This window comes from Bidens hawaiensis, unplaced genomic scaffold (assembly GCF_021521415.1).
Source record: "Bidens hawaiensis isolate Kalapana, Puna unplaced genomic scaffold, B.hawaiensis_p1.1 tig00019361_1, whole genome shotgun sequence".
NCBI lineage: Eukaryota > Viridiplantae > Streptophyta > Magnoliopsida > Asterales > Asteraceae > Bidens > Bidens hawaiensis.
In genome coordinates, this window is record NW_027492942.1 from 307,021 (window position 1) to 331,161 (window position 24,141).

Sequence of the window (24,141 nt, forward strand, 5' to 3'; positions counted from 1 at the left end):
ACGTGGGAAAAGGTTTAAATCCCAAAAAGTTGGACGCGTTATGATTTTAAAACAAACTGTGTACTCTGATACATAAAACTTATGTTATCTCTTCATAAATGTCCAACTTGTTTATACATAATGTTGTGTTTGAATAGTATTGGTGGAGGGGGCGTTTGTCACCGACCAAATTAGTTGACTAGATCTCCACTGTTAAATTAAAGTTTTTGGGGCGTGACACTTGACTCGCCCAACAATCTTTTAAACTATACGAAATCTTAGAACATATTTTGTAAAAAGAACACGATAAAAATACAAGGTTATAGATTAACCTCATGATATGCTACCAAGAGCTTTTGCTTTCTCCCTCAACAAAAACTTTTGCACCTTCCCTGTTGAGGTTCTCGGCAAATCTTCAAAAATTACAGTTTTAGGAGCCATATATTTGGGCATACGGTTGCGACAATAGTCAATAATATCCGCACCATTAACACTAAAACCGTCTTTGAGTTTCACAAACGCACAAGGCGTTTGACCCCAGTGGTTATCCGGTCGTGCCACTACCGCGACCTCGAGAACCGCTGGGTGACTATAAATCACGGTTTCAACTTCCACCGTGCTTATGTTTTCACCTCCCGATATAATAATATCCTTTGACCGATCCTTGACTTCTATATATCCGTCTGGATGTTTTACTGCTAAATCACCACTCCGAAACCACCCGCCCGAAAATGCTTCTTCTGTAGCTTTCGTATCCTTCAAGTACCCGCTCATAACCGTATTCCCCCTAAACATAATCTCCCCGATCGACTTCCCGTCACACTCGACACTCTCCATTGTGATTGGATCTTTCACGTCTACCGCTTCCAACCCCATATGCCTCACTCCTTGTCGGGTTTTGAGCTTCAATCGTTCTTCGCTCGGTAACGAGTCCCACTCGGGCTTCCACAAACAGAAGGTCCCGGGCCCGTACGTCTCCGTGAGCCCGTACAAATGTGACACACCAAACCCTAGCTCCTCCATCTGTGACAGGATTAATGGTGGTGGCGGTGCACCTCCCGTCATAATCTCAACTCGGTGCGGTAGCGGTTTACGGTCCGTGACCGGAGAATTCACAATCATGTTTAAGACGGTTGGCGCCCCGCTCATATGCGTAACCTTATGTAGAGCTATGTTGTCAAATATGTCTTTAGGGTCACATCTCCTAATGCATATGTTACTACCCCCAATAGCCGCCAGCCCCCACGTGAGGCACCACCCGTTGCAGTGAAACATGGGCACGGACCACAAATACGTTGTCCGTGCCCCCATTCCATGCATGAAAACCGTCGTGATTGCGTTTAAATACGCGCCATGGTGGCTATAAACCACCCCTTTGGGCCTCGAAGTCGTGCCCGAAGTGTAGTTTAAACTAATCGGATCGCATTCGTCGGTTGGTCGGATTACATTAAAACTCGTGACTCCTTTGTCAATTAAGGTTTCATATTCATAAGCGTTGGTGTTTAGATCAGACGGTTCGTCGGTGATGGTGACAATGAGAGGGGGTTTTGTGTGGGTGGTGTTGAGATGATCGAGTGCGGTTAAAGCAGTGTCGAGAAATTGATCATCTACGAAGAGGATCTTGGTTTCCGAGTGAGTAAGAAGCGTTGCAAGCATGTTGGAATCATGGCGGGTGTTGAGAGTGCAGAGGACGGCGCCGGCCATCGGAACGGCGAAATGGAGTTCTTGCATCGCCGGAACGTTTGGAGCCAGGGTGGCTACCTGCATCATTAATTTTTATTAACACAACAGTTTAATGCATCCAATAATTTAAGAGCATTAAGCAACTTTAACACTGTTTAGTGATAATTACCGTCTGATATACAAAGCCAGTGGGTGTTTTCCATTTTTCTTTTCTTTTTTTTGTTAATTAACGTGTTCCTTTCTCAAGTTTTACATTAATGCATCAAACCTCTTTGTTTTAAATATTGCTATTTTATTATCTTTTACTATAATTATAAAAAAATATTTTTTAAGAGTTTTTCTTACTTTTTTATATATAAATTATGATACGCTTTTAAGCCTTTTTATTTTAAAATAACCAAAAACGTTTTTTTTTTCCTAATTGAAAAAACATTTTTTTTCCTATTTTTAGAAAACGTTTTTTTTCCTCCTATATTGTTTTAATTTTCTTAAAAGAGTGTTTTATAAAAATAATGTTTGAGGATGGTTTACATTCTAAAAAGAGCATATTGTATTTTAATAAACAAAAATGATTAAATAATATGTAATTTGGTCAACAAGTTTTTTCTTTTCTAAGTGTCATTAATCTCATGCATCCGAATCTAACACAGAAAACCAAATTGAATTGTTATGATAAGACAAAAAAATTTACAAAACTCTTTTTTGTTGTTTTTGAAAAGAAGTTACATCATTATTCTTTAAATATTATTTTAAAGAAAGTACTTTTTTAGTTTTTTACAAATAAAGAAAATTTTTAATTTACTTAAAGTACGTTTTTATCTTTTAAATATAGTTTTTCTTTTACTTATTTTCAAAAATTAAAACTATTTGAAAAAAACTTCAAAGTGAAATGTGATAAATTTTGATTTATTTAGGGTCCTGCTAATAAGACACCCATTTTCAAAATTCAGACACCCTTCATACGACTCTTATAGCTTATACGAGTCGTATAGACTTCCGTACTCTGACACCCACCAGCTAGCTTTTTGTAAAAGGTGTTTGACCAAATTCTTAAACGAGTCGTATGACTTATACGAGACGATGTTGATATTTATACGAGTAGTATAGCCTATACTACTCGTATAGTGTCCTTACACCCACTAGACGACTGGTATAGCCTATACGAGTTGTTTTTAATCTTTATGCACCCTTTTCAAATCATACATACCAGTTTCTCAAACGGTGTTTGACCTGACTAAATACTTATACGAGTAGTATAATCTAAAAGAGCATGTGTATGACTAGTTTTATACGAGTAGTGTAGGTTATACGACTTGTACAGATAGGGTAATAATTTCATACGTACCGAGATTCTTACGGGTTTGCATGATGAAAATTATTTGACACGATATAATATTCTGAAAATTATTTAACACGAAACAGATTCCACCGTTAATTATATGACATTACATAATGGTGTAAATTAAAAAAAAAGAGAGAGAAACAGACTGAAAATCTAAGAGTTTATTATTTTTTAATAACTAGTATTTATTTTTCATAAAAAATTAATTAAAAACTAAATAATTAATATTCAGTTGTGTAAAAGTAAGTTATAAACGAGCTTAGAATGTCGTAGGGTATTCTATATGTTCAATGAGACAAGAAATAATTGATTTCTCAGTTAATCATAAGAAAAATCCAATAAAATATTTATTTTAGAAAAGTTGTAGCATAAGTGTTTTTTATAGTGAGAATTTATAGTGTTTAATAATTTAAGTCATGTAGCCAATAATACTCGTATTTGTGTTTGAAAAAAAATCAATTTTATCTATTACAAATAAATGCTACTAATGTTGGTAGAAAAGAATTTAAAATTCATCTCGTATAGCCCATACAACTCATATGGCTTCCACTCATGAAAATTCAAATTGTCTTGTATAGCTCATACAACTCGTATAGGCTTCCACTCGTATAGGCCTTCTCGTATTAACTAGTCAACGGATACTGAAAAAAAGCTGCCACCTATACGAGTAGTATGAGCTATACGACTCGTATATATGGGCCAAGGTGTCCAAATAACAAAATGGGTGTTTGAACAGAGAAAGCTTTTATTTAAGGGGGAGTACAAAACATAAAAAGGTGTATGTTCCCAATGAAAACTATTAAATAATGAGCTCGGTCAAATATATTAATGAGATCTTATTTTAAATTCATTATCACTTATTATATTAAATATTATAGTATAACACATCTTAAAATGACTGGTTATTACTTATTAGGCTATACGGGCATTCACATACAAACGGCCACAACCGATAAACGAGCACATTGTTATCAAATTAGATTTTCACTTATGTTGTAACATTTTTTCTTAGTTAGATTATTCACAAACACCCTTACATTTTTACATAATTGTAACTATTTAATTTAATTTTCGTCATGTAATAAATTAAATTAATTGTAAAATTTAAATTAACCTTTATAATAGAAAAAGTTACTTTGTTGATGGTATGAAAGGAATTAAGGCGTAAAAAATGTAAGAATAACGATTTTGAACATAAGATATCAAACATTTTTTGTTATTATTATATAAATAACTACTACTGCTACCAAAATGATATAAAATAAAATGTAAATACGGTGTATATATTTTAGTTTTTTACGCATATGCCATATGATAGAACTCGTAAAACAATAAAAACTAGATTAAAATTTAAAAGAAAATATATAGAAACCGTCCGAATTTATATTGTTTTCTCATCCGATGGAAGAATCGCACAACACATCAATGCAAAACATCTTGATGGTCTTAGAGCATTCTTAGTGTTGGAAAATTTAGTAAAATGTGTTTTTACTAATATAATAATGAATAAGATATCGAATGTGTGGTCGGTGTAAATAATGCTATGTCACTAATCATGTTATGACCAATAATATCTTGTATTCAAATTGATGGTTCATGTAACCTATTTAAAAAACATTTCAAGAGTCCTTTTTTATTACAATTTAATATGCTAATTAACTCTTGTTTATGGCATGATTAATAGACATAGAATTTTTATGGTTTGTGCTCTTATGTAATGAACATAAAAGGTTCATTTTATAAAGAAAAGATAAAGCTTCACTACTACGAATCACACCAACCAAAGAAACATAACATATTTCTTTCTTCCATGAATAATTAGAGAGGAGTACTCTTTAAAATTTATATTCATCTTTCCAAGTTCTAATACACTAATCTACCCGGTGTAACCTCGGGTGCGTGGCCTTTCCCGACAGTACATACTGTTTCGGCTGTTGTACCTTAGGAAACAGACGGACTCTTTAATAGAGACCCGAAATATGTTTTAAGGGACCCATGTTTAACACAAATCCTCAGCCACAACCGCCAATATTTTGTTTGCTTTTTTGTTGTAGTCAAGGTGCTTAGTCGAAGACCAAATGTGATGATGACACAAGACAAGGATAGTATATGAAGACCCGTTAAAGACATCGGAGCATATTAATTTTGAATATGGAGAGAAAAATCATATTTTATATTCAATTTATTCGTTTTGTAAATGGTATTGTACTACTTTATTTCTCAATACCAACGAGAGTATCGTTAGTGTTTACGTTATTATTTTATTTTTTTTAAATAAAAAGAGATCTATTATGTTATTATTATAATTGAATTTAAGTAAATCTTAAGAGTAATATGCTTACAAAATTGATAAATATATAGATGTTTCTACTTTCATCCATTTTGTTTGAACTATGTGAAAGTTTGTCTTTCATTTTGAGAGAGTATCTCAATAAATAGTTTCAAAAGACAACAATAAAATGTATAAATCATTTTATGCAAATGTGAATTCCAAGAGTTTGAGTGTCAATCTAGTTGACTTTATCTCAACATAATAGTGATTGTAGACGAGTAGCGTTCATCTTGTTGGTAATAAATGTATTCATCAAAATGATTTGGATTAAGACTTATGTTCAAAGTCCATATAAGTCAATGGTGAAGCCTTGAAGATCAAAGGCAAAAGAGTTATGTTCCTTAAATGAATGAAAAAGTTATGTATGTTCTATATACAATAACTTGTGAGACTTTTCTGAATATTAAGGTTTATGGATTGTGAATAAGTCTTGTAATTTTGTCTAACAAATGGTGGAGTGTTTCAAAGTGATAGTGTAATGGCTGTGAAGGATCAGAATGATGCATCTTCTGTTCACATGCTAAAGTATTGTAGTCTAAAGCATGCTAGACTAATATTTGTTAATTATGTGCTTTGCGAAGACTATTTAACACGAAACATTTGAAACATTACAAGAACGAATTTGTGTAGACAAATTTAAAGAAATTTTCATTTAATCGAAGGAAATGATATAACTTATGAGGATCTTAAGAAGACCTCAATTTTTTATGTATGTTCTAGAGGGTGATTTATAATCCTTCTAGATTTGTGATGGTTTGTTAACAACCTTATGACAAGTTTAGCTTAAACTTTATCAAGTGGTGCAAGCTAACACAAAGGCATGTGCTACTTTATAAGTTAGTAAGCATTGAAGAACTCAATGATACAAAGACGTGGTCTTATTCAAATCATGAGTGTCGAGTTGTCTTCATAAGTAAAGTTAAACAAACTATATTAAAATGCAAGAAATGTGGGGGGAAGTTATTTAAGAAACTGCTCTTTAGAAGTATACAGGAAAGGTAATTGATATGATTTATCAATCTTGTGTAGAAAGGAAGAACCTTTCTTTACCCCATTCAAAAGTTTGATGATGTTATCCAATAGCACTTAAATTTGAAGGTGTCTTGCATTTGAACTTGGAAGGTTTAGCAATGAGGATTATTGTAAAGCAATCTAACATTGCAAACACACGACAACGTGGAGCACAAAAAGGTCAGAGTATGTAATGGAGATGTGTTTGCCTTAATGATAAGTGTATCTTAAAAAGAAAAATATTATAACCAGATTCAGGTGGCCACTGAGGTTATAGTCTTAGAAAGTTGACAATAGGAAAAATTAACTTATAATTTAAGAACACATCATGACAACTGATCTCAACTACGCAAGTTATCTGTAGTGACTAGACAAAGTCAAAGATAATGTTATGGATCCAACAACCCGAGGGTTTAGTAGAGATCAAGTTACGGAATGAGACTAAAGCCCATGAAAAAGGGTATGTAAAGGAAAACCTAACTTAGTTGACTGGAGATCCCAAGATCTAAGTTCAATAGGACAACCTAATTATATATCTAAGGTTGGTCGCTGTGGGGGCATAGCTTATGTATAAGTTAACACATAAGCTGATGTATTATCCTCCTAAATTTTAAAGGGAGTCTAGTTACTTCCTAGTTCATTCCTATAACAACAGTGACATGTTATGAGGCTAAGCATAATATATGGTTAATGATTTGTGTAAATCATTATAGCCTTAATGCTTTTAATGATTTGTGGATAATCACCTATGTGAAAAAGAAGTGGGGTCGCTTCGAATGAAATTGTGGGGTGCGCAATTCCTAGAGCTTTCGCAGAACCAGGCTAGTGTTCTAGGACCATAATGGACACGACAATGAGGGGATGTGCCCGGCTAGGGAGAGTATTGTGTGAAGTTTATTGTCGTCTACACAAATGTGGGTTTGTTCAAGGACATCGCGTCTACTAATCGCTAGGAGACTAAGTATGCTTCACAAAGGAAGGTTCAAAGGTAACACCTACCTATCCCGCAATACCAACTGTCGAGGTTATATTGGAAATTTTATGTGTATTGATCGATCTCCATTCATGTGGGGGATTGTTGGAAAACTTAGTATAATGTGTTTTTACTAATATAATAATGAATGAGATATCGAATGTGTGGTCGGTGTAAATAATGCTATGTCACTAATCATGTTATGACCAATAATATCTTGTCTTCAAATTGATGGTTCATGTAACCTATTTAAAAAACATCTCAAGAGTCCTTTTTTATTACAATTTAATATGCTAATTAACTCTTGTTTATGGCACGATTAATTGACATAGAATTTATGGTTTGTGTTCTTATATAATGAACATAAAAGGTTCATTTTATAAAAAAGAAAAGATGAAGCTTCACTACTACGAATCACACCAACCAAAGAAACATAACATATTTCTTTCTTCCATGAATAATTAGAGAGTAGTACTCTTTAAAATTTATATTCATCTTTCCAAGTTCTAATACACTAATCTACCCGGTGTAACCTCAGGCGCGTGGCCTTCGCCGGCAGTACATACTGCTTTGGTTGTTGTACCCTGGGAAACAGACGGACTCTTTAGTAGAGACCCGAAATATGTTTTAAGGGACCCGTTTTAACACGAATCCTCAGCCACAACCGTCAATATTTTGTTTGTTTTTTTGTTGTAGTCAAGGTGCTTAGTCGAAGACCAAATGTGATGATGACACAAGACAAGGATAGTATATGAAGACCCGCTAAAGACATCGGAGCATATTAATTTTGAATATGGAGAGAAAAATCATATTTTATATTCAATTTATTCGTTTTGTAAATGGTATTGTACTACTTTATTTCTCATTACTAACGAGAGTATCGTTAGTGTTTACGTTATTATTTTATTTTTTTAAATAAAAAGTGACCCATGTCCTACACTTAGCCCGTTCCCTACCATATATCCATACATATCAAATAATTACATTAAAAAACACTGTATTTTCTCTCTCCTGTTTAACTAAATAATATTTTTTATACCTTTATCATCATATTTTCTCTCTTTTCACTCACAACTATTTTATGAAAATATTAAAAAATTAGGCAATATCTACAGTGAAACTCTAGATTTAACTTTCTCATATAAATTCTCTCTCCTTACTCACAACCACTCATAATACCATATAATTTACAAATCTCTCTCACATAATTTTAAAGAACGGATTAAGAATGCTCTTACGGATCAAAAGTAAACGACGGGTAGAGATCACCTTCAAAATAAATATGATATCTTTTTCTATTAAAAAAGAAAAAGAAATCAAAGACATGTGTTGAATACTGTACCAATTCATTTTATATAATTCTTGAGAACTGTGTAGATAATAATATAGTCTAGCATAAATAATATAAAAACAAAAGCGAGCTATGGCCATGAGGTGTTTTAGTGTTAGACCACAAATGAAATTCATTATTTTCTTTTATATATCTTAAAAGTAAAATTAATTAAAAAATGTGAGGAGAAGAAAGCAACTTACAACGTCACCAGGAGCAATCCCCAATTGAGTAAGGCTAGACGCCAGCTTGACGCACCTTCGATGTGTTTCTTCCCACGTGTACGTAAGCGATTTATAAACCACGGAGGTCCGATCTCTGTACACGTCAGCAGCTCTCTCCAGGAAGCTGATCGGCGTCAGCGGAACATAGTTTGCCGAGCATCGGACAAGTCCTTCCACCGATCGCCATGATTCCGCCTGCAAATCATCGCTAGGTGCAGGTGCTACTTGAAAGTATCCACGTAATCGCTGAGGATGATTCGATGCGGCCGTTCGGAGGAGCTGGATCGTTGACTTGCGGAAGATTTTGTTCATGGTGATGGTGATGGTGATGATAAGAGGATTAGACTGACAGCTTTTATTCAGTTAGGAACATTTTAGACAAGAGGATTAGATTGAGAGCTTTTATTTATATAAGAATCGGAACGTGGAAATAGGAACATCCATAGTAAAAACTTAAAATGAAAAAAAAAAAAAAAAAGACATAAATGAAAAGCGTGAAAAGAATTTGATAAAAAATGAAAAAAATTAAAAAACCAAAATGTTTACTTTGTGGTTCCCGTTTCAAAAAAAACTATGAAAAGACACAATGTCGGATATGAATAAGCAACACAATAATAAACAAAAAAAAAACGTAATAGATCGTAAAATGTGACATAATGTCAAACAAAATATGGCACAATGTCGAGTAATATAACACAATATCAAGAAAAAAAAAGATAGATCGTAAAGAAAAAAAACACAATCAATAACGAAAATAAACACAAAACATTTATCTGTTTTGAGAGAGAGAGAGAGAGAACGAGGAAGATGGTGGAAGTATTTCTGTGTTTTTACATTTTTCGTTTTTGTATTAAAATTTAAGTTATGACTTTTTTAACTTAAATTACATTAAAAAACACTACATTTCTCTCTTCTTTTTAATTAAATAATATTTTTTATACTTTTATCATTACAGTTTTCTCTCTCCACCCTATAATATACAAAAAATTATTACATTTTTCCCAAATTTACAAAAAAAATCACTACCTTTTCTCTCTCCACCCTATAATTTACATTCACAATCACTTCTAGTTGGGGTAGTGACCCTAAAGACATATTTATTTAATAACATAGGGGGTGTTTGGCCTAGCTTTTTTAACAAGGCTTATAGTTTTTTTAGTGTTTTTTTACAAAATAAGCTTAACTTGGTGTTTGGTTTAGCTTTTTAAGCCTATGCTTATAAGCTTATATAAGCTAATTTGAATAAGCTTATTTGAATATGGTTTTTTTAACTTATTTGAAGAAGTTTATTTGTGTAAGGGTGATGAATACACCTAGGAAGATGAGAACACAGTGGGAGCACTCACCAACAACAAAATGAGAACACAACTATACAACAACGGAATAATTGATACTATCAACGTATCACATAAGAAGAGGTGAGGAATGCACTTAGGAAGATGGGAAGGGCTAAGGCAGTTGGCCTAGACAACATACCGATCGAGGTGTGGAAGTGTTTGGGGGAGAAAGGAATTATGTGGTTAACCACTTTGTTTAATACTATTTTAAAAACCGAAAAGATGTCCGATCAATGGAGAAGTAGTGTCGTAGTCCCTATTTATAAGAGCAAAGGAGACGCCCAATGTTGCGGTAAATACACAGGAATCAAGCTATTAAGCCACACGATGAAACTGTGGGAAAGAACTATTGTGGTTAGACTTAGACGGGAAACTAAGGTCATAGTTAACCAATTTGGTTTTATGCCAGGACGGGCACTACAGAGGCGATACACATCCTAAGAAGATTAATGGAAAAGTATAGAGATAAAAAGCGTAACCTACATATGGTGTTTATTGACCTAGAAAAGGCGTATGACAGTATGCCACGTCGACTCCTTTGGGATTGCGTTGAGAGGATAGGTGTTTGGGGAAAATATATACAGATAATTAGGGATATGTATGCCAAGTCTAAAACAAGCGTACGTGCACATGTAGGGGATACTAACTTCTTTCCCGTGGAGGTAGGCCTTCATCAGGGATTAGCATTGAGCCCGTTCCTTTTTGCAGTAGTCCTAGATGAGCTGTCAATGTTGATTCAGGATACTGTTCCTTGGTGCATGCTTTTCGCAGACGATATTGTGTTGATCACCGAGAGTAAAAAAGATCTGAACATGAAATTAGAGGAGTGGAGATCTGCTCTAGAGAGTAAAGGTTAAAAGATTAGTCGGTCAAAGACGGAGTATCTTTACTGTGACTTTGGTGGGGTAAACGATGATGAAGACGTTCAAATCACCATTGAAAGCTAGGAGGTTCTGCAGTCAACAAAGTTTAAATACTTAGGATCGTATGTACAAAGTGATGGGGGCATAGATAGTGACATAGCCCATCGTGTCCAAGTAGGATGGTGTAAATGGAGAGTTGCCACAGGGGTACTGTGCGACAAGAGGTTCACAACTAAATTAAAGGGAAAGTTTTATAGGGTTGCGATTATACCGGCGATGCTATACGGAACAGAATGTTGGGCCATCAAGAAGACACATATGCTTAAGTTGGAGGTAGCAGAGATGAGGATGCTAAGGTGGATGTGTGGGCACACAAGGTTAGACCGAATAAGAAACGAGGTTGTTCGGGAAAAACTAGGAGTGGCCAGTATATCAGATAAGATAAGGGAAGGCAGACTAAGATGGTTTGGACATGTAAAAAGGAGATAGACAACGGCTCCCGTTAGATCAGTGGAAACTCTTATTATAGAGGGGATGAGAGGTAGAGGTAGACCCAAATTGACTTGGGATAGAGGATTAGAAGGGATTTGCTAGATTATTATTTTGTATCTATTATTGTTTGCTTAATCTTACATTGGTTTTTGTTTTAGTTTAGCTATAATGAAATTTGTGCTTAAGAATTACTAATATCATAGTGTTTTAGTTTAGTATCGTATATCTATCTACTTTTGAGTCGGGGGTCTCGCCGAAAGCAATCTCTCTATTCTTAGGGATAGAGGTAAGGTTTGCTTACATCCCACCATTCTTAGACCCTACTTATTGATAGCCTATGCTATTTGTGGGAAAAACTGGGTATAATTGATATTTGTGTAAGGGTGTATGTTACTCATTTGCCCTCAAATGGTGATGGATTAATAATTATTGAGGCAACTTATTACTCTAACAAACTAAAGAATGATGGATTTAACAACTTATAGAACATAAGCTAATCCAAACACTTAAAATAAGCTTATCAAATAATAAAAAATAAGCTATAAGCTATTTTATAATATAAGCATAAGCCAAAAAATAAAAGTTAGGCCAAACACCCCCTTAGCTCTACATAAGTTACACATTTGAGCGGGGCGCCAACCTTCCTAAACATGATTGTGAATTCTCCGGTCACGGACCGTAAACCGCTACTGCACCGAGTCGGGATTATGACGGGAGGTGCACCGCCACCACCGTTAGTCCTGTCACAAATGGAGGAGTTAGGGTTTGGTGTGCCACATTTGTACGGGCTCACGGAAACGTATGGGCCCGGGACCTTCTGGTTGTGGAAGCCTGAGTGGGACTTGTTACCGGCAAGGAGTGAGGCATATGGGATTGGAAGCGGTAGACGTGAAAGATCCAACCACAGGGGAGAATGTCGAGTGTGACGGGAAGTCGATGGGGGAGATTATGTTTCAGGGGAATACGGTTATGAGCGGGTACTTGAAGGACACGAAAGCTACAGAAGAAGCAAAATCAGGCGGGTGGTTTCAGAGTGGTGATTTGGCAGTCAAACATCCGGACGGGGTATGTAGAAGTCAAGGATCGGTCAAAGGATATCATTATATCGGGAGATGAAAACATAAGCACGGTGGAAGTTGAAACTGTGATTTATGGTCACCCCGCAGTTCTAGAGGTCCCAGTAGTGGCACGACCTGTTAACCACTGGGGTCACACGCCTTGTGCGTTTGTGAAACTCAAAGACGGTTTTAGTGTTGATGGTGCGTATATTATTGACTATTGTCGCAACCGTATGCCCAAATATATGGCTCCTAAACTGTAATTTTTGAAGATTTGCCGAAAACCTCAACAGCGAAGGTGCAAAAGTTTTTGGTGAGGGAGAAAGCAAAAGCTCTTGGTAGCATATCATGAGGTTAATCTATAACCTTGTATTTTTATCCAAAGAACAAATGTTCTTTTTACAAAATATGTTCTAAGATTTCAATCTACTATTGTAATCATAGTACAAATGTTAGTCGGGTTAGCCCTAATCATGACAACACAAACACCAAATCATACATATATTAACGCTTAAAAACAAATAAGAGTGATTGTAGGTAGACATATAACAAGATGCTAACATCTGCAATATTTAGAATCACCACCACTGTACATACATGTAAATATGAAGGCAAATAAAGCATTCGCCTCATAGCAAAAATGGCTTCATGGATGGCTGTTGTTATATCTTAACCCCTTCGGTACTTCAAGATAGTGACAGTTTTGTTCCAATTATTGTAGAGGCCATCCTAATGTGAAGATTTTGGTATTCAACTCCTAGTTTTCGTAGGTTGAATTGTGCCTTCAACAAGCTTTCTGTGACACAGCAATCCGCATACATGCTTAATTAATAATTTTGAGATAACACTACATGAAAATAACTGTGTCACGCTAACTAACCTCGGTTTCAGGGATCCCTTGCAAGAACCACCATGGACCATTCTTTTCAGCTAGCCTACAATACAAGAACATTAAGTCTGTTATTGGTTTCTTGCATAAAACTAATGTCACTAAATCAACAGTCAACAACATATATATTACCTTATATATCCTGCAGCAGCACGCATACCCATGAACAATGTTAGGCCCGCCCAAACACCCGCAAGACCGAAAACTGAAGGAGCATAGAGCAGAAACACGGACGACAATGCTCCCACCAACATCTGTACACCATTAATAATTAGTCATAGACGTGTAAAGTTGTAATCCTCACATTTCTAATTATTTCTTTTATAAAATATGTCACGTACCATGGAGCATGCTGCAAATGAGAAATCTGAAACTCCATAATGAAGACCATCATAGATATAAGCAAGAGCGGTAATCGGTTGACTCACACTAACAAACTAATAAAAAATATTAACCGAGTTACTGAGTCAGACGCAACACAAATCGACCTGTTTATTAGTAATAATAAATTATATAGTATGAGTCTTGGCCCTCGGGTACATACCAATACACCAGATCTCACGATTTGTAAAACTTGCGCATCATTGGTGAATAAAGTAGCCAACGTACCAAAAGTCAAACCCAATATGACAGCTAAGCTAAACCCAGTTATTAATCCGGTCTGCAACACAATACAGTAAACAAACAAAATGTTTCAATTTTGAAAGTCAAAACAAAAGTAGTGAAAATTAACTGTAGTACCTTTAAAGCATAATATGTGATCTCTTTAACTCTGCTAAAGTTGCGTTTTGAGAACGAGCTCGCGATCAGAGCCTGACCCGCGGATGCTTGTGCGTCTGCAAGGAGAGAAGAAGATAACCATACTTGTAAGCATATTTGATGTGCAGCCATTGAAATCGGCCCTTGGCGTGCAGCCATTGACGTGCTTAATGTTACTGTTGCAACCGCAGCTAGTGTTCTCCCGAGCAGAAACCCGCCTGAATAAAACCGTAAATGGTCAAATATCAACCATTTTGACCACCTAGAATAGTCAACAAACACGTACCGGATTTCAAATAACCTCCAAAATGCAAGTCCTCCATTTTCGGTAGTTTCAGAACGGTCTTCTTATTAAGACACCATATCATTGCAAATGTCACAATATATCTGAATCATTTAAATAACACCATAAATATTAATGTGACGTTGATAGTCGGGCCCAAAAGTTAAAAAAGTACGTACTGTGACGCGATGGTGGAAATGGCAGCACCGGTGACACCCAACCCACAAACATACATGAGAACAGGGAAAAAAAAAACCGCAGCCAAATTTCCTACTCCTGTACATTTCATTATATGTATGAGTAAGTTGTTTTGACACCTGATATGTAAGATAACCAGACGTCATAAAAATGCAATGAAAATAGTAAGTCTGGCAAAACGGACAGGTTTGGGTCTAGAAATGGGTCAAAACGGGGTCTGCCTAAAATGGGTACAGGTCAAAACGTACCGTTTTAAAAAAGCATCTTTGATTCATGTAAAATCGTGTTCTGACCAATAAGAAGGGGTGTGCACGGGTCAGCTAGTGTCAAAGCAAAAATTTGTGTTTAAGCTTGTGTTTTAAGCTTTTAAATCCGTTCAGTTTTGGTTTTCATTTCTCACAATGGGTACGGTTCAGTTTTGGTCTTTTAGGTTTTACCATTTGGCCTATAAACTTTGGGCAAAAAGGAAAATGATACAAAATAATGAATTTAGGTCAGAAACTCCTCCGGGAATAAAGTTTTCGTTAACTAATGATTAATTACTTATTACATATTTGGGCCTAAATTATTCGGTCCACACCATTTATCAAATTTTTATAAATTACTTAACAAACCATCGGTTTTAAGTTGGATTCGATTATTTCGGTTACAGGTCAGTTATTTCGGTCTCATGCACACCCCTACCGGAATGAGCTTGGTTTGAGAGAATTAGTGTTTGGATGTCCTTGTATTGTTTGAATCTATTTATCAAACATTAGAAACATCCAAACACCTTTCAGTATAACTTTACTGATGTGAGATATAATGAAAACAAACACTTGCCTAGACAAAATACTGGTGTCTTTGTATCCTTGAACCCACGGAAGACCCCTTGAATAGCCAAGGAAAGTACCACAGCCGGAGCACCGAGTGCTCTAAGTTTAAGAAACCGCTGAGCGGGAACACGCATGGAAGAAGCCTAATCAACATATAAAATGTATACACTATATTATTAACTTCTAATGAATCGTGTCAATCGTACAAACATATATGTGTTAAGTGTATGCTTACTGATGATATTCCCATTAAATTTAGAAAGATCCCAGCTCCAAAGTACAACGCTGTCGCCTCGAGTATACCAATCCCGATAGATAATACTAATGCGGTAGAAACGGAAGGTAATTGCCTTCTTTCTTCTGTACATTTTGTGTATCAATATGGTCATATATATATATATATATATATATCCATCCAAAATTGGGCAACATGATTACTTTTATCTATTTTAACCATTTTATTGTTAAAACTTAAAGGTATACCTGAATCAGAATCACCTTGTGCATGCTTAGCTATATCTTCAGCCACAAATGAAGTTGCAACACTAAGCAAAGGTATATTGAACACCTTTGATACTATATTGAAAATTGATATCGACACACCGGCTGATGCCAGCTCCAACGCACCTTAAATTGCAACCGAGTACACAATTTATAATATCCTATGAATCTGTGCGCGATGTGGTGTCGCATATCACATTAGTTTAACAAACAAGTTCAGCTTGAATGATTACCTAGTCTACCGATATAAGCAGTTTCCATAAGTTGTGCCAAGGGTTCAATAGCTTGGCCTGCAATGGCTGGCAATGCCAGTAGTACAAGCTCGGTTTGCACGCTTGGAAACCGTTGAGCATCCTTTGAAGTTCCCACAGATTCACTAACGAAAAACAAACATAATAATCAATATCCGTACCTATATAACATAGCATGAAATCAGGGCCAGCTCAAAGAATGTGGAGGCCTAAATTGAAGCAAGATTTTGTTACCTTTTCATCACAATTGTTAAGAAAATTTTTTTTTTGCTTATTATAAGTTTTGAAATCATAACCTATACTTTAGTAACAGCCAAGCTTACCACCACACCAATATATTAATTTGAGTTTACTTGACCCATTATAATATATACATACATATATATAGGGTTAGGTTAGAATAAAAACCCACTTGACACTTAATTGTGAAAACTCTAGAAACTCATTCCCAACCACATGTTTTTAACTTTTATTAAATCTTGTGGTCCACAATTAAGTTAATAAAAAATATAAAAGTTTATTTACATTTTCTTCCTCCTGAAAACATATATAAAAATTACTAAAAAAATGTAAAAAAAATAACAAAACATTTTTTATATGTTTTAGATGTTTTGTATTAAATGTAACAACATGTATTACATTTAACAAAAAAAAAACCGATGTTACATAGGGTTTTCGCGGGTTTTCTCAACTCAAGAGCTTTTCAAACTATACTTCTCCAATACATATATATATATATATATATATATATATATATAAAGTTTTTATTTTTTTTTGAGTTGAAGGTATTAATTAAATGTGGGCAGACCGCTCTAACTTTCAGCTGTCCCACAAGCCAAAGCCAAGTGATGAATAATTGAAAAGGCTTACATTTGATCATCAATCACGAGGCCATTTCGTGTTAGGGCTAACCGCTGTTCCAGATCATAATCCAAGCTAGCTTCTTGATCACTAATCAATCCACAGCTCCTAATGACTCTGTTGAATCTCAACCTCTTGTCTTGGATTCCGATTCGGTTTCTTACGGTAAGCTTTTTTTGTAAAGGTAATTGTGTAACCAATGGCCTTGTAATCAACTTCTTTTCACTTATTACACCACCAATTCCACCACTCAATGCACCGGCAACAGCCATTTTTGGCCCAAGGCTCAAAACAACAAAGCCTGGAGTTTGTATAATAAATTATGGAAGAGAGATAGAAGTTTGTAATGAAAGGTACCTGGAGTCGGTGAAGAAGATGAATGAATGAATGAATGATATTGGTAGGTGGGAGGAGAAAGCAGACATGAATGAATGAAATCAAACAAATTCATGTGGGTTATACAGAGTGAAAATAATTGTATTTTATTCGGGGGCACGTGAAGGTAATTGGAAAGTGTAAAATGAATGATTAATTTAATAATGATAATAATATTGTGGCGACCATTTGATGGGATCTGAACAGGTAATCGTGGTCGTGGATGACCTAACCATGCTGACCCACGGTTGATAACCGTTGTTGTTTTGTGTCCCACTTCATCAACCGTGGGTCTGCATCTTTCTGCACATCTGTCAAGTGCTAACAGATATTGCTTTAAGGAAATATATATTGTCTAATTATCTATATAATTGTCTATCATGAAATCCTACGTGTCGCTCTCTCCCACCCCTCTAAAGCTACCAAATTGTTTGATTTCAGAATGGAGGCTTCTCATTGAATCCTTGGATTTTGTGGGTTATTTGTGGGTTTCTAAATCCGAATCTCCCTAAACGGGTTATATCAATCTCATAACCTCTTCACCACCCCATTCCCAAATCAAACCCACTAATCTCCCCTGCTATTCTCATTCAGGTAGATTGAAATCTTCGCCGAGTTCTTTAATTCAGAAATCAATCCTTTCCATCGATTTCTTCAATTCAGGTTTCAACAATTAAAGCCCTCATCGTCATCTCTATCCTTCATTCCTTTCTCATAGGTTACTTAACTTTCATTCAATTATTATTATTCTATATGTTTTAATTAAGGGCTATAACAATGAGCATACTTCGTTACTTCGTCTCAAAATTTATGCGTACTACTCGATTGCACGATTCCAAAATCATCAAAGGGTTAGTTATATGTTTTGTTTTAATCAATTTGTATATGATGATATACGACAGAATTCGATATCAATTTTGGGGATTTTCAAGCAGGTCATACCGAGGCTCGAAACTTTTGATCAGCTGCTAGTTTCATACCTCCCAAATCATTTCAATTTGTATGGAACTTGATTCTTATTCAATTTGTTGGTTGAATACAAAGTAAATTGTGTGGTTTTCTATTGAGATCCCTTAAATTTGTGTTTTTAGGTTAGGTTAATTAGGGATTTATATGTTAATGTAAGTGGATATGATAATTAAACATAGATGGCATTGATCTGTGTTTCGGAGAAGAATGGTTTGTTTCATGATCCAAAGGGCAAGGCTTTGAATTCGTATGCGCAAATGTTGTATAATCTGAATATGGTTATGAATATGATGAAAAAGAATATTTCCATGACCATACCATAGGTATACTGTTTTGCATTATTAATAAGTATCTTTCAATATATACATGTTATTTATATACGAGTTCTCATAATTACCCCCTGCAAACCATCACTTTTGCTTGGGCTAACTTCTTTTTCGGGTTTGTAGCAGGTATGCCCCTTTTTTGCTTATGATGTGTGAAGCAATCAAAGTGGATGAAGTTATGAAAGGTTTACTTGATAAAAAGAGTTGATATGTATAACTGATAGGGTATGTAACAACTCGGTTTTCCACATATTAATTTACACCTGCTACCCGACTCGTCTTATGTTCGGGAAATTTTAGCACTATAAAGTATCGCGTTTATCGAGAAATTATTATACAATTCATATTTGTTTATTATATTTATTTAATATATATTTAACTTTGGAAAATGTACATTTTTAACCCAAACACAAACTTTAATCCTTTATTGTTTCCACCTTCAATCTTCAAGGACTAAATTTCAATTTCTACATATTATTTATATAACCTTTTGGTCCCTGATTCAAAAACCCGTATACCCGCGACCCGTTTAGCTAGATTGAGCCACAATTGTCGTTCTAAATTAGGAATTGAATCGTGTTTGTGATTTCTATTACCATTATCGGCCTAATCGACAACATTAATTAAGAAACAAGATCAGATATAACGCGTATTGATTCATTAGCTAAACCGATTTGACCTAAAACCGATTATATAACCTAGGATTGATTATAATTCAATTACTCGCGTCTGCACAACTCTAGAACCAGCTTCAACTGAAGCCCAATGGTTAATTGGATTATTGACGTCTTGTTATACCTGTTCGTCGTCCTCCTTGCCGGCTCTGTTAACTCGAAATTGACCCGTGTTTAAACATTTAATCAGGTAATAAGTTATATGATTGAGTTCGTCTTGATTTTCTTTACAATAGCCCTAACATCAATTCATCAAACGTTTAACGGATTGATCGATTGTTGATTTTGGGTTCTTGTTGTATCTGGCTTGTGTTTATAATAAATCCATGTCGATGTAATAACAAACAAAACCACCTAGCCCAGTGGCTAGGGGTGTGCGTGTTAAGGTTGTCCAGGCTGAAGGCGCGGGTTCTAACCCCACCCAGCCCGAGTTTTTTAGTTATATTTTGTTAATAATTCATTTAGTTATTTTATCAATTATTTAAACTATATTACCAATTTTTAAATACCCTATTTATTCAATATTTATATAACACCAACGATTAAACTAGATGTCCGAATCCTGGTCAAAAACCATATATGAATATATGTATGATTATGTATTACGTATAAACACTGATTTTAATAAGGTTTTTAATCTAATATATATATATATATATATATATATAGGGAGAGAATCAAGAGAAAACTCACCTTTAGAGAGAAAACTTCAAAACTCCTAAAGAATTATTTTTAATTAAAAATAAAAAAATATTTTCAAAATTCTGTTTTAGCCATTATTCTTATATTTCACTCGAAAAATATAAAAAAAAAATAAATAAAAAAAACCGTTGTAATGCACATACTGGATACCATTGTATTACACATGTGTATTACTATGTATTTTTGTGTTTAATAATGTTTTATTGCATATATTCAATATTTGTGTATTGTATATGTGTAGTAGTGTTGTATTATATGAAAAAAAATAATAATAAAATAAAAGTCGATGTGGTGCACATGTGCGTTAATGTTGTATTACACATACGTACTAATGTGTATTCGATGTGTGTATTAGTCTTATATTGCATATATACAATGGTGTGTATCAAATATGTGTAATAGTGTTGTATTCTATACAATACAAACACTTTTGCATATATGCAATGCACACTATTACACATGCGCACTATACCGACGAGGTTACCGACAAGTTGTTTTTTTTTTGGAACCAATAACAACATATAAGAATAATGGAAAAAAAAAACTTCAAAAAAATTTAAAAAGAAGTTGAAAATAGTTTTTTAGAAGTTTTTAGGAGTTTTTAAGTTTTCTCTTTAAGAGGAGTTTTCACTAGAACCCACTCCTATATATATATATATATATATATATATATATATATATATATATATATATATATATATATATATATATATTATAATCTCTTTAGTTAATGTATTAAAAGTATAAGTTTAAGTATTGTATAAAAGATCATATTTTATATGAAAATTATTATTTATTAATTACCTATATTATTTACAATATTTAGTTAAAACGAAATCTTTTCTAATGGTGAAAGATATATATAAATACATTAAATATATCTTTGGTTTAAAATAATCATTTAAAACAAATCTCTTTATATAATCTATGGAAGAATGTAAATATTTAATTATTTAAATATTTTGTTTATAATTATAAATATATTAAGATATGCTATTTATTATAAAATTAATAAATAAAATTGATAATAAGTCTAAGTAATATTTAACTTTCGCAAGAATACACTCGATCATCAATTCTCGAGTCTCTATCTAGTTTTTAGGTTCGTTGTTAGATTCATATTCATTCTCGAAATTGTTGTAGTTAGGATTCTTGTCGCTAATACCCGAAGAGCGTGATTATCGCTTCCTTGTCGTATTCATTTCCATTTGGCTTATTTGATCAGGTGAGTTTATCATTCCCCTATTTTACCAATTTTTCTAAACGTTTTGAGGACATATGCGTACCTATCCGTATTTCATAATATATATATATATATATATATATATATATATATATTCAAACAAATACATGCGTGTAATTGTGAGAAACATACGTTCTATTTGCTTACTTGTGTTACTATTCATTCATTTGTATATTGAGATTACTATTCATTCATTCGTATAGTGGGTGCTCCTGCTAGTGACCAACGCCCGATTCGCTTGGCAACGATCTACATACTTGTTATGGTTTGATTATATTTACCGCTTTTATCACGTTATGCTTATTTATATTGTTGTGTCAAAACTGATGATATTCTCACTCAACTTTATGTTGACAAAACTCCATTTTCTACGCATATGCAGGTTGCTTGTATTGAAGATCGAAGTTTGGACACGTAGACAAGACCTTAGGATATAAACAAGAAAACATTATTTGACCTTGCATTCATATACTTATGTTATTTGCTATATTTGGATATTGTGTATATTCTTTTAATAAAATAATTAATTAGATATTGTCACATTTTATATATGATAGTATATTCGAGCTGTGAGCAATCGGATCACGCCCCGGCATTTCCGCCTTAGGTTGGGGTGTGACAGGGTATGCATTGATCGCTTTTGGTTTGAAACTGAACAAAATGGCAAAAATTCGTTTTCGAGTTTTTGAAAAATGTTCGGTTTCATTTTTTCAGTTTGGTCGGTTTTAGGCTCAAACCAAACCAAAACTCAAAATTCAGTGGTTGAGCTTTCGAATATTGTTCGGTTTTGGTTTGGGTTCGATTTAGTTTAGGTTCTGTTTGATTTTGCTTTTACTATTATCCTAAATAATGAATATAGGCCTATAACCTTTTTTTAAATTAATAATTAATTGATTATGATACATTGAAGAAAATGCACATTATAAACAGTTTTAATGCTTACAAAGGGTCACTACTGTATTTTATGTACAAGCTTATTGTTTATTTAAGCAGGTTGTTATATAAGTAGGACGTTAAATTCTTATGCTCAGGTTGAATGTAGAAATAAATGGTAGCTTAATGTGTTTTTTTTACAATTTCTATTGTCTCTTAAAGCAATGGAAATGGTTGGAGGTTGTATAGTCTTTTTTACAAGCTTAGGGTGGTGGAATGATACCGTTTGAATGTACAATATTTCTTTTTTTTTTCTAATGTACAAAATCATTGATTTGAGATATGCATGATCATTATTTATTTCATATAATGCGCAAAAGATACCTGTGATGGTATTGTTACTGCCAATATTGCTGCTTTATTTAAGAGGCCCAAATGTAAATTAGGACTTAGGAGGAGATGATGGCCAAGCGTGGATGTATGATGTGAGTTCAATCTGTGTTTCTTGATTTCAAACTCAATAAATAAGGTTTAGTGTATGTACTGCTCATTATATCAAAACATTTAGATTGGTGGATGTTATGTTCCAAATATGAGTTTAATTTTGCACACCTCTAATTGCTTATTATATGACAAACATTTATAGTGATGGCTGTTTAATTTTGCAGCCATGGTAGGTGATGTAAACATCATGATTGATTCGGAAGATTCCCAACTAGCCGAGATTAAAATAATGATAGTCGAGCCTAAAAGGAATTAAACCTGCATTTTATGATCATATTTCTATTGCCATTTGTTCAAATGTTTAATCTATCGATGCCATTGTTGCTAGATTAGTGGTGGTAAAGGACTTGGGCACCATTGAAAACCACAATACCAACACCTTTTGTGCCAAAATCGGAGACTCAAATGAAGCTTCTTTGAATATGTTTCATATCTCCCTGTAGACTTATTTAACATACATTTTTAATATTTTTACTTATTATATATTATCATGTAGGGATTCAAGCAAGTCTCTCATAGTGAAATCTTCAAAGAGGTGAGTCTATTTTAAATGGGTAATGCAAAAAGATAAAGATAATGAACCATGAAAGGTTTTGTTTTGAAAATTGATTTTGTGAGTGCATGTGACTCTTGAGCTACTGGTGACAGTAGGGAAGCGCAACGAGTTTGATGACAGACAATAAATGCACCTTGAATTGTCAAAGATGGGGTTTCTAAGTTTCTGTTAACCATTTTAGGTGGCTTTTATTTTCTTGGTAATCACTGGTTTTATTTGCTTATTTGTTTGCATACTATATGTTCTCTTGATCCTTTCTATTTCGGATCCTGCATAGAGCGTTGGTACCACCGCTGCGTCGGTGTAGATACCTAAATCTCATAAATCGCTCAATCTTGCTGCCAGACTTTCTTGGCGGTGTTGCCCGGCGAAGATGATGATGAAGAGATGCTCATTGGTCCCAGTTTCTTTCACTCTCTCTCTCTCTCTCTAAAAGCCAAAGGTAACCTTAATATTACCACTAGTTCTTTTTTTATGACTCAACAATTTAGAGCTTCCATCTTTTTTGTTTTTTAAGCAGATTAACAAATTAATTGTTATTTAATTATTCTAATAGTTAGATTCTATTTATTGCAGGTTTTTTTAGAACTTCTTCGTGTCCGTTATGGTGGCAACACAAGGTAACTGATTCATACTCGGGCTGATTTAAGATTTTCACTATAATCGGAAGTTGGAACCGATTAACTTTTAACTTTTTTTCAGCTGTAATTATTGGGAACACTTGATTGAGCCAGAAGG

At 34.2% G+C, this 24,141-nt stretch overlaps 2 protein-coding genes and 1 pseudogene across 3 annotated transcripts; 1 reads left to right on the plus strand and 2 right to left on the minus strand.

The window, feature by feature from the left end:
- Positions 1–290: 290 nt before the first annotated feature.
- On the minus strand, positions 291–9,104 carry LOC143558218 (putative CoA ligase CCL13). Of its 2 annotated transcripts, none has more exons than XM_077047101.1 (2): positions 8,854–9,104; positions 291–1,740 (listed from the first exon to the last, which is right to left on the minus strand). In XM_077047101.1, exon 2 carries the CDS (start codon positions 1,708–1,710, stop codon positions 313–315), a length of 1,398 nt encoding a protein of 465 aa, XP_076903216.1. In that variant the 5' UTR covers positions 1,711–1,740; positions 8,854–9,104; the 3' UTR covers positions 291–312. The 2 variants fall into 2 exon arrangements, with proteins under 2 accessions (XP_076903216.1, XP_076903215.1); XM_077047100.1 differs by having other exon boundaries at positions 8,909–9,027.
- Positions 9,105–10,660: 1,556 nt separating this feature from the next.
- Positions 10,661–13,019, plus strand: LOC143558216 (isovalerate--CoA ligase AAE2 pseudogene; annotated as a pseudogene).
- A 306-nt stretch (positions 13,020–13,325) lies between these two features.
- On the minus strand, positions 13,326–17,455 carry LOC143558220 (protein DETOXIFICATION 45, chloroplastic-like). Its single transcript, XM_077047103.1, has 12 exons — positions 17,191–17,455; positions 16,303–16,445; positions 16,052–16,195; positions 15,804–15,928; positions 15,576–15,711; positions 14,735–14,831; positions 14,559–14,659; positions 14,255–14,490; positions 14,058–14,174; positions 13,855–13,950; positions 13,646–13,767; positions 13,326–13,559 (listed from the first exon to the last, which is right to left on the minus strand). Exons 1-12 carry the CDS (start codon positions 17,451–17,453, stop codon positions 13,496–13,498), a joined length of 1,644 nt encoding a protein of 547 aa, XP_076903218.1. The 5' UTR covers positions 17,454–17,455; the 3' UTR covers positions 13,326–13,495.
- Between the last annotated feature and the right edge of the window lie 6,686 nt (positions 17,456–24,141).